The sequence below is a fragment of the Hyperolius riggenbachi genome, chromosome 1 (assembly GCF_040937935.1).
Source record: "Hyperolius riggenbachi isolate aHypRig1 chromosome 1, aHypRig1.pri, whole genome shotgun sequence".
Taxonomy (NCBI): Eukaryota; Metazoa; Chordata; class Amphibia; order Anura; family Hyperoliidae; genus Hyperolius; species Hyperolius riggenbachi.
This window is the reverse complement of record NC_090646.1, coordinates 34,772,676-34,783,891: the sequence shown is the minus strand read 5'-3', so window position 1 is coordinate 34,783,891 and position 11,216 is coordinate 34,772,676. Positions and strand designations below refer to the sequence as shown.

General features: G+C 44.5%; 1 protein-coding gene across 1 annotated transcript; it reads left to right on the top strand.

Annotated features, from left to right (window-relative positions):
• The first annotated feature begins 8,246 nt into the window (after positions 1-8,246).
• LOC137545993 (vomeronasal type-2 receptor 26-like) lies at positions 8,247-9,140 on the top strand. The gene has a single exon (XM_068267909.1). The coding sequence runs from the start codon at positions 8,247-8,249 to the stop codon at positions 9,138-9,140; it is 894 nt and encodes a 297-aa protein (XP_068124010.1).
• The last annotated feature ends 2,076 nt before the right edge of the window (positions 9,141-11,216 follow it).

Below are 11,216 nucleotides of genomic sequence, written 5' to 3'. Positions count from 1 at the left end.
AGGTTAATTTTGATTGGCTTTTATAGACTCCTCCCACCTTTCTGAATATTAATCCCAGTCACCCAATGACCAACTGTGCAAAGTTTGAGAACCCTACCATTAACAGTGTAAGAATGGCTGCAGTTTACATTTTTCAGTGAAATTTGTATTTGTCTCCGCCCCCTTTTTGGTTATGGGAATAAAAAGTATCCTATACTTTATTCCATGTAATGTACTATGTGTGTGCCAAATTTTATTCAAATCCGTTCAGCCATTTTTGCGTGATCGAGTAACAAACATCCAAACTTATTATATTAGTAGGATAAACACATGAGGTAACTTCAAATGAACATTAAATAGTTAACCTTGCCCTCAGTTCCTCTCAGAAGCTCACCATTTTCTTCTGACAATGATCCCTTCCAGTTCTGACAACATTTTGTTAGAACTGAAATATATCAGTTGCTGTCAGTTATACATCAGTTGCTGTCAGTTATAGTTGAGTGGACAACTGATATGCCCGGTAATGTCCATGTTTCCCTATGGCTCAAGTGGGCGATGTTACAGTTTAACAGCGTGCTGACCAGAAAGCTGCTATGGGGTAATGGCCATTTTCAAAATGGAGGACGGAGAAATCCCTTGATCACAGTGGACATACAGGACACGGGAGAGGAGAAAGAGGTTGAGGAGTAGACTACACGGGAGGTAAGCATGACTTGTGTATGCTTATTTTGACTTATAATTCTCAGTTCAGGTTTTCTTTAATGTTAAATGCGAATACACATTTTTGACAAAAAAAATTGCATTAAATGCAAAGTTGCCGGAAAACTGTTCAGGCCATTTCTACCCAGCAACTTTATTTTGCACCTGGGTCCCTAAGCACCTGCAAATGCCCCCCTTGACTTTTGCTGCCCTGCAATGTTTTTGGCAGCTACAGCATAACAACTCACCTGTCTGACTTGCTGTCACACTTCTCCATTAGCCTGTGCGCTCGCATCTTCATCCTCGCGTGGAGGCCTCTCCTCAGTGCCCTGGCACATGTTATTAAAGGACTTCTGAGGTCAGAACATAAGTGTCGTTTTACTTACCTGGCCTTGAAACTCCTTAAAGTAATATTATGCTCAAGGTCACTGAGAACATGTGGCCAGCAGGAATGAAGGTGAGAGCGCATGGGCTAATGAACTGGTGAGCTGTTACGCTGTGGCTTCCAAAAACTTTGTTGGGGCCCTGGGTAACAAAAGTCAGGGGGAGCAGAAGTCAGAGGAAGATCAGGTGGGCCCAGGAGTGCTCAGGGCCCTGGGGCAATTGCTTGGGTTGCCCCTATGTTAGCTGACTGATCAGTAGGTTAGGGGAAGAATATTTCATCCTTCCATTGAGAGAGATAACTATGATTGGTCGGCCAGGGGTCAGGACCCTGATTGGATTAGCTATGTCTAAAGGTGGCCACTAATGATCCAATCTTTTTCAGCCAATCTTACCATTTATATGTTATATAAGGTAACTGCCTAAAGTATCCATTAAGTATATTCACTCAATTTACCCTTATACTACATAGATATGGTAAGATTGGATGAGAAAGATTGGATCATTAGTGGCCACCATTAGATGTCATCCATATGACCCTGTGGCAGAGTGTGCTGACAGGATTGTATGCATAGTGCCACCTCCTGCACGCCCCTCAGCACCCCTCATCTAGTAATCTACTCCCTGCTGGAGAGGAAGTATGTGTAAGGATCCGCTCAGCTGGCTGCACAGGCAGACAGCTTTTTGACCATTCCTCTAGTCTGTGGGCTGCAGGTCTCTGGAAGAGAGACCTGTCTTTTCTTTGCAAGTTCCAGGCCTGTTCTGCTGCTGAGGGATTTGCATACATTGGTTATGCAAATCACCTATCTGCCTCCTTGGCCTGGCAGTATAAAAAGCTATGTTTCCCAGAGTCCTTTGCTGGTCATTTCTTCAGGGTTTGTTGTAAACACTCCTAGAGTGTCAGCCATGCCATTTCTTGTTAAAGTTATCTTAGAGTAATTCTTGGAACTGTACTAGGCAGTTTCCTAGTACAGTTAGATTGCTTATCTGTTTTGTCTGTCTGTTGCGATTGTCCTGTCCCAGCAGTAATCGACAGGAAATCGTTCTGTTTGTCTGGGTGCTAACCGGGGCAGCGGTTGCTACCAGTAGCCCCTTCTGATCTGTCTTGCCTGGATCGCACTAGCCTTGCGCTAGCGCTGTGGATCCTTCTGTTCTGTTTTCCTGGATCGCTCTAGCCTCTAGCGGTAGTGCTGTGGATCCTTCTGATCTGTCTTGCCTGGATCGCACTAGCCTTGCACTAGTGCTGTGGATCCTTCTGTTCTGTTTTCCTGGAGTATAGCTGGAGCAGCGGTTGCTACCAGCTATCTCATCTGCCTGTCTTGCTTGGATCGCACTAGCCCCTAGCTGTAGCGGCTGTGGATCCTTCCTAGCTTATTCCTGTTTTCCGTTTTTCTGTCTTGTCTGATACGAACGCTTGCTGTAGGCTGGGTGAAGTAACTGTTAAGCAAACGCTCACGTTCTCTGTTTCGTGTTTGTCTGTCGGTGGTTAGTTAGGCGTGCTTGTCTCTGTTGTGCTTAACACGCGGAGACCGCGCTGTAAACATGTTCTCTGTTGCGAATGAGTGCGGTGTTCGCGTTTAGTTAGCGTTTGTTATTTTCCTTATCTTCTCATTGTATGATTTGCTGTGCCTTTGCTACTCTCGTCCCCTGTCTTACTTAAGCCTTGTGTCACCTCTGGCAATCGCCTCTCTCGCGATCGCGTTCCTACTTTGTTTCTGCTGATGTGTGTTCACCGTCGCTGGCTCGCGACTAGTTTGGTGAACACACATTCATACTGTACCTGTGCTCTTTCTCTTTAAGGGCTGTTCAGCCCCGCATTATCTTGATCCGTACAATCCCCATCTGGCATCTGTGGCCGTGCAGCGGTTGTACTCGTCTGCACTCCACAGCGCCATCTGCCGGTGGGAATTGCCCTCTACTGGTGCTTGCACCAAGGCTGGGTTCCCCCCTTCATACGCTTGTGGAGGATTTCCGCTGTGTCAGCGCACGCCTTGTGCGCTGATCACGGAGATTATTCTGCAATTGTTACAGTATGTCACTAGGATTCCCAAGTTTCACCATTGTAATCATGTTATTCCACGCATGCGTGCCCCACTGCCAACGTATTTACATTTTTTGTACGTACTTTCAGACTTCTGCGGCGACGCAGCAGAGATGATAACATGCTGTCGACTTTACGGTGGGTCGGCGGCCGATCGGGCATTTCTGGCGCAATTCGACACAATACAATAATTGTGCTCAGCTCCAATGCCATTGTTGTTGCGCTAGCCTGTGGCAAAACAGGGTAAAACAACACACACTTGTAAGGAAACTCTAAAAGAGGCCTTTAGTGTTACAAACAGACTGCTCTGCTTTGGTAAGAATTTGGGGTTATCATGAAAATTAATTTTGTTGTGTTGACAATGACAATAACGAGTTTGAACTTGTATTTCTGTGTGTGATTTCAGCCCCCAGTATCTCTATGCAATGACCCCTGCTTGCCTGGGAGCAGAAAAATGTCTGGATCTTCCCTACACATTTGCTGCTATGAGTGTGTCCCGTGTCCTGATGGCCACATCTCCAACACAACCGGTACACTTTCTATTCTTAACCAAGTTATGCAACTGTTATTATTATAGCCAGTGGAGTACTTCAGATTCAACAGTGTTTATTTCTGTAATTACACCAATAATGTGTATATGTTACGGCCAGAACCCGAAGTGTGGCCACTTCTAGTTCTGGCCGGCCACTTCGGGTTCTGGCCGGCCAATGTGCGAAGTGGCCGCAGCGGAGCGGCCAATGTCAGAAATGTAATGTTTACGCCGCCTGGCTGCGGCCAAATTGATGACAACTTGCTTAATTTAATGAAATATAGCCGGCGGCAATGTAATAGATGAAGCCGCCGGCTTTCGCACTGCCTCTCTCTCTCTCTCCTCTCCCTGCCTCTCTCTCCTCTCCCCGCCTCCCATACAATATACGTAGCAGCCAGCGGGGACATGCAGCCGGAGAGTCGTTCATCGCAGCAGGGGCAGCAGAGCGGGGAGGCTGCAGACATTGCTTCTGCCAGCACCCGCTCTGCAGGAACGGCAGGATTCCCCTGCCGCGACGAACGACTCTCGGGGACACGCGTGTCCCCGCCGGCTGCTACTTATTGTATGGGAGGCGGGGAGAGGAGGGAGGTGGGATCGGGGATAGGAGAGAGGCGGGGGGGGGGAGGAGAGAGGCAGTGCGAAAGCCGGCGGCTTCATCTATTACATTGCCGCCGGCTATATTTCATTCAATTAAGCAAGTTTTCATCAATTTGGCCGCAGCGAGACGGCGTAAACAGTACATTTCTCACATTGGCCGCTGCGCTGCGGCCACTTCGCACATTGGCCGGCCAGAACCCGAAGTGGCCGGCCAGAACTAGAAGTGGCCACACTGCGGGTTCTGGCCGTAACATATATAAGAAACCACACAAATATAACAAACATTCTCATCTCATGCTGTGTAAAATGCAAATCAAAACAGAATAATATAAATATACTGTATGTGTGTATATATATATATATATATATATATATATATATATATATATATACACTAGCTGGACGCCCGGCGTTGCCCGGGTATGTATTTGGCTAGTGTTGGCTCTGCCCACTTTTCCTCACCCTAACACACAATTAATTAATGACCAAGTTTGTGAGCTTTGCGGTCTTTGGCATCAATAATTTGCAATGAAATAAAATTAATCTGATTGGATGTGGCTCCACCCCTTTTCTGAATTTGAACCCCAATCACCCAATGGCCAACTGTACCAGCTACAGGTGATTAACAGTGCAAGAATGGCAGCAATTAAATATTCCCCTTAAAAATCAATAGGTGGATTTTGATTGGCTTTTATAGGCTCCACCCACTTTTCTGAATATTAATCCCAGTCACCCAGTGACCAACTGTGCAAAGTTTGAGAACCCTACCATTAACAGTGTAAGAATGGCTGCAGTTTACATTTGCACAATTAAATTTGTATTTTTCTCCACCCACATATTTCCTAACATTGTTCAGGTATGTATTTTGCTGGTGTTGGCTCCGCCTACTATTTCTAACCCTAATGCACAATTACTCAATAACCAAGTTTGTGAGCTTTGCGGTCTTTGGCATCAATAATTTGCATTGAGATTAAGCAAATCTGATTGGCTGTTTATGGCTCCACCCCTTTTTCTAACCCTAACAAACAATTACCCAATTACTCAATAACCAAGTTTGTGAGCCTTGCAGTCTCACTGAAATGAAACAAATCTGATTGGCTTTGGCTCCACCCCCTTTTCTGAATTTGAACCCCAGTCACCCAATGGCCAACTGTACCAGGTTTAAGGCTTGTGCCATTAACAGTGCAGGAATGGTAGCAATTACATATTTGATTGGTTTTTGTAGGCTCCACCCACTTCTCTGAATATTAATCCCAGTCACCCAGTGACCAATTGTGCAAAGTTTGAGAACCCTACCATTAAAAGTGTAAGAATTGCTGCAGTTTACATTTTCTCAGTGAAATTTGTATTTGTCTCCGCCTACTGATCACCCGGCATTGCCCGATTATGTATTTTGCAGGTGCTGGCTGCACCCACTTTTCCTAACCCTAACACACAATTAATCAATTACTCAATGACCAAGTTTGTGAGCTTTGCGTTCTTTGGCATCAATAACCTGCATTAAAATGAAACAAATCATATTGGCTGTTTGTGGCTCCACCCCCTTTTATAAATTTAAACCCCAGTCACCCAATGATCATCTGTACCAGGTTTGAGGCTTGTGCCATTAACAGTGCAAGAATGGCAGCAATGAAATATTCCCCTGAAAAATCAATAGGTCATTATTGATTGTATTTTGTAGGCTCCACCCACTTTTCTGAATATTAACCCCAGTCACCCAGTAACCAACTGTGCAAAGTTTGAGAACCCTACCATTAACAGTGTAAGAATGGCTACTGTTTACATTTTCCTAGCAAAATTTGTATTTGTCTCCGCCCACTTATGACCCGGCATTGCCCGCTTATGTATTTGGCTGGTGTTGGCTGTGCCCACTTTTCTAACCCTAATGCACAATTAATCAATTACTCAATTACCAAGTTTGTGAGCTTTGCGGTGTTTGGCATCAATAATTGTCATTGAAATGAAACAAATCTAATTGGCTGTTTGTGGCTCCACCCCCTTTCTGAAATTGAACCCTAGTCACCCAATGATCAACTGTACCAGGTTTGAGGCTTGTGCCATTAACAGTGCAAGAATGGCAGCAATGTAAATATTCCCCTTGAAAATCAATAGGTTAATTTTGATTGGCTTTTATAGACTCCACCCACTTTTCTGAACATTAATCCCAGTCACCCAGTGTAAGAATGGCTGCTGTTTACATTTTCCCAGTAAAATTTGTATTTGTCTCCGCCCACTTATGACCCGGCGTTGCCCTTTTATGTATTTGGCTGGTGTTGGCTGTGCCTACTTTTCTAACCCTAACACTAGTGTTGGGCGAACAGTGTTCGCCACTGTTCGGGTTCTGCAGAACATCACCCTGTTCGGGTGATGTTCGAGTTCGGCCGAACACCTCATGGTGTTCGGCCTTTTAAGTTCGGGTTCGCCCCGAACTTCTGTATGCCCCCGAACAGGGCCGAACAGGGCCCCTGTTCGGGCGAACAGGGCCCTGTTCGGCCGAACAGGCCGCAATACGGCCCCCCTATGGGGTCGCAGGCATAAGGGGGGAGCATGCCCCGATCGCGGGGGGGGGGGGTCGGAAATTCCCCCCACCCCCTCCGCTAGCGCTCCCCCCTCTGCCCGCTTCCCCATTCAAAAGTTTCAAGAAGTACCTGTATAGCGGATGGCCTGGCAGTGGCACTGTGGAGTGAGGAGGAGGAGGAGTCCGGAGAGTGACGAGTTGAGGGAGGCCGGGCAGCGGGCGTGAGGTCAGAGAAAGGGCGAGTTCCGCCCTTTCTCTGACCTCACGCCCGCTGCCCGGCCTCCCTCAACTCGTCACTCTCCGGACTCCTCCTCACTCCACAGTGCCACTGCCAGGCCATCCGCTATACAGGTACTTCTTGAAACTTTTGAATGGGGAAGCGGGCAGAGGGGGGAGCGCTAGCGGAGGGGGTGGGGGGAATTTCCGACCCCCCCCGCGATCGGGGCATGCTCCCCCCTTATGCCTGCGACCCCATAGGGCCCCCAAAATAGGGATGTTCGGGAAGTTCGGGGTTCGGCCCGAACATGCCGAACATCTCGGCCATGTTCGGCGAACTTTCCCGAACCCGAACATCCAGGTGTTCGCCCATCACTACCTAACACACAATTAATCAATTACCAAGTTTGTGATCTTTGCGGTGTTTGGCATCAAAACCTGTCGCTTCTGTCAGATTTCCACTACCTACTGTAAGTGACAGCAACATAGGAGAAAAATAATTTATGGCTCATTTTACTCTGGAAAAAAAAATATTTCTTATTTGTATATGTTTGCACATATTTTAAATTTTACAATTTTTCGCCTTGTGCCCCTTTAAATATCCTCTACAATCTCTTAAATCACATATAGCACAAATCATAGGTTTCCCCTTACCAAGGAAAGCCTTCTCTAACATTTCAGGCCCAAGGAAATTTGGATGACTGAGATAGCTGATATTAAAATATTGGTAAAATGAATGCTAGTCTACTATTAGGCTCTACGTAGTTATGGTAGTAAAATATTAGTAACATTTACCAATATTTTACTATTGCCTTAACTGACCCAACACTCACTTGAACCCTCCTTCTATCGATGCCTAACTATAACTGACCCCCACAACCAATTCCTAACCTAAAATGACCCTCCCAACTGATGGCTAACCCTCACCAATCCCCCCAACCAATGTCTAACCCTAACTGTCCCCCCCCCAACAATGTTGAATCCTAACCGATCCCCCCAGCTGAGTGCAAACCCTAACTGTCCTCCCCTGCAGTAATCCCTGACGATATTCACACCCCTATTTATGTCAACGCTAACCTAACTGCAGCTACCAAGCACCAATTATTTTATTGGGTGCTGGAGGCACAGGGGAAGTTTGGGCACTGCCATAGGTGCCACTGCCCATATTTCACAATGAGAATCCCAGAGGTTCCTGTATACTAACCAATATTATGAAGACACAATTTTTTCTGTGGAATTAATATGATTGTGTTGCATTATATCTGCCTGCAGACAGTGAAAATTGCATGAAATGTCGTGATGAAGAATGGTCAAATGAGAAGAAGGACCGCTGTGTTCCAAAACTGGCGGATTTTCTCTCTTACACTGAGGACACAATTGCTGCAGTATATTCATCTGGCTCTATTTTATGTTGTCTTCTGACTTGTTTGATATTGGGGATTTTTGGACATTTCAAAGACACACCTATTGTTAAGGCAAATAACAGGAACCTGAGCTATCTTCTCCTGGTCTCCATCATCCTGAGCTTCCTCTGTGTCTTCCTGTTCCTCGGTCATCCATCAGATGTAACCTGCATGCTGCGTGTGACATCTTTTGGTGTCATCTTTTCAGTAGCCATCTCCTCTCTACTTGCTAAAAGTATCCTTGTCTGTATTGCTTTTAAAGCCACCAAGCCTGGAAATTCCTGGAAAAAATTGATGAGAACCAAATTATCAAAATCTTTAATATCGGTGTGTTCAATTGTGCAAATAAAAATCTGTGCCATTTGGTTGTCTACTTGTCCTCCATTCCAGGAAGAAGATACTGAATCTTTTCAGGACATAATCGTCATTCAGTGTAATGAAGGGTCAGCCATTGCATTTTACTCTGTCCTGGGATATTTGGGGATTCTGGCATCTGTTAGTTTCATTATAGCATTTTTTGCCAGGACATTACCGGACAGGTTTAATGAAGCCAAGTACATCACGTTCAGCATGCTGGTGTTCTGCAGTGTCTGGATTGCCATGATCCCAGCCTATCTGAGCACTAAAGGGAAATACATGGTGGCTGTGCAAGTCTTTGCTATTATGACATCAAGTGCTGGACTTCTTGGCTGTATTTTTTTCCCAAAATGTTACATAATTTTGTGTAGACCTGAACTTAACACAAAAATAGGTTCGCTCGAAAATAAAGCAGGATAGTCTTATACAGTAGATACTAATTGGACTGCACAAGTCTAAAAAAATGTCATAGAGTATTGGAATAAAATATATGTATTTGTTTTTGTATAGAAAAAAAATGTATGTATTGCTCGAAAATAAAGCAAGATAATCTTATACGGTAGAGACTAATCGGACTATGCAAGTCTAAAAAAAAATTGTATGTTTTAGAGTAAAATCATTTTTGTGGGTTATACATGTTAATATATGTTCACAGCAGGTAGTTTTTCAACCCTCTTATTCTCATTTGATGTGCTGTAATAAGTTTAGCCTTCTCTTCCGAACCAGCTGATTATTTTTGCACCAGTGATTTGTGCCTGATTTGGGCGCCTGAAATTTCAGCTGGGTGCCACACAAATAAGTAAAAAAAAATAAATAATAATAACCGGTTCCCCAATTACATGTCCCCCTGAGTTGCTAGAACTCTGAGAGGAAACAATTATCAGCGCGGGCCCGGAGTTTGTGCGGGAGCAGGGTAAGGCATTTTGTGGCTGTGCCGAGATGGCCCACATTGAGAATACATAGATCCCTCTGTTCACACGTCCCGGAACACTGGTTCTAAAGATGTAGTAATGAAGTATATTTCATTAGCCAAAGTTCTGGTATTTTTTATCCAGATTGTTAAGCGTAGTGTTGGCTTGGCCATTTCTCATACTGTATGTTTACTAGATGCGATCTCTGGACCAATGAGGTTCTTCCTGTAACTGATAAGATGTTATCCTTTTAAACGTATTAATGTTTCCACATATTGGTAAATTTGTATGTTGCATGTAAACTGACAAACCTCTTTCAATAAAAAAGATTGATACAAAATCCAACTAATCGAGAGGTAATTATTGATTGTTCCCATAAACGGGTTGATTAGGGCATTTTCCCGATTCCAATTTGACTCATGAGGAAGTGAACTCTGTTCATGAAAGAAACGGACAGACATCTGTTGGCTGTCCCCCAACCTCTGGGACTGCCAGAGAAGATAATGCCAGGGAGAAGATAATGTAATGCTATGCTGTCACTCTGTATATGTACAGGTCCGGCCCCCATAGCTCCCGGGCCCCCCTGTGATGGCAAGGGTAGTGGGGGTGATTGTTACACCCCTAAATCTTTCTGCATTTACCCTTATATGATTTTTAGATCTGGTTAGTGAATGAAGCAAATGCAATGTCAGGTCTCTGTGCCAGAGATTGTTGGCATGTACACATGGGCTGTAAGGTCTTACTGGGTTACGAATAAGTGGTTTATTTTTTCCTGTCATTTTGAGACTATATATTGTATAAGTGTTCTTCCCAAATATGTACCTGTGATCGGTTATTTGCATTTATAATGTACTAGCTGGACGCCTGTTGTTGCCCGGGTATGTATTTGGCTAGTGTTGGCTCTGCCCACTTTTCCTAACCCTAACACCCAAGGGGCCTGATTCACAAAGTGGTGCAAACTTTTTCGCGGACTTTTGCACGCGCAAAGTGCCGCGATTTGCGCGATCGCGGACTTTTGCGCACGCAATTTGCGGCAAATTGCGCGCACAAAAGTCCGCGATCTTGCGAATCGCGGCACTTTGCGCGCGCAAAAGTCCGTGAAAAAGTTTGCACCGCATTGTGAATCAGGCCCAATTACTTAAAGCGGAATATAACCCTGCATTTCAACTTTGCTCTAAAACATTATTTACAGTATATTATATGCAACCAGCATTTTTTTTTTTTTACTAGACCAGCATTGGAAGGGTTACACAGGGCTTTTAAGTTCCTGGAGATTTCTGCAGACGCATCCGAAGCTGAAAGAGATACATTTTGTTTACATAAATGTATCTAAGTGTTGAATGTGACTCATCTCTCTGACTGAGAAGAGCTGGAGGACAGCCAAAGAGTGTGTAAACATTTCTCAATAGTTACATTTCACTAAATAGAATGTATCTATCTGAACTTCTGCATATCTCTCCACAGAACTTTAAACCTCTGTGTTTAACCCTTCCAATGCTGGTCTAGTAAAAAAAAAATTTGCTTTTTGCATATAATATGCTGTAAATAATATTTTAGAGCAAAGTTGAAATGCAGGGTTATATTC

Excerpts from the sequence above, each read along its gene's own strand:
- LOC137545993 (XM_068267909.1), top strand. The coding sequence starts at position 8,247 with ATGAAATGTCGTGATGAAGAATGGTCAAATGAGAAGAAGGACCGCTGT.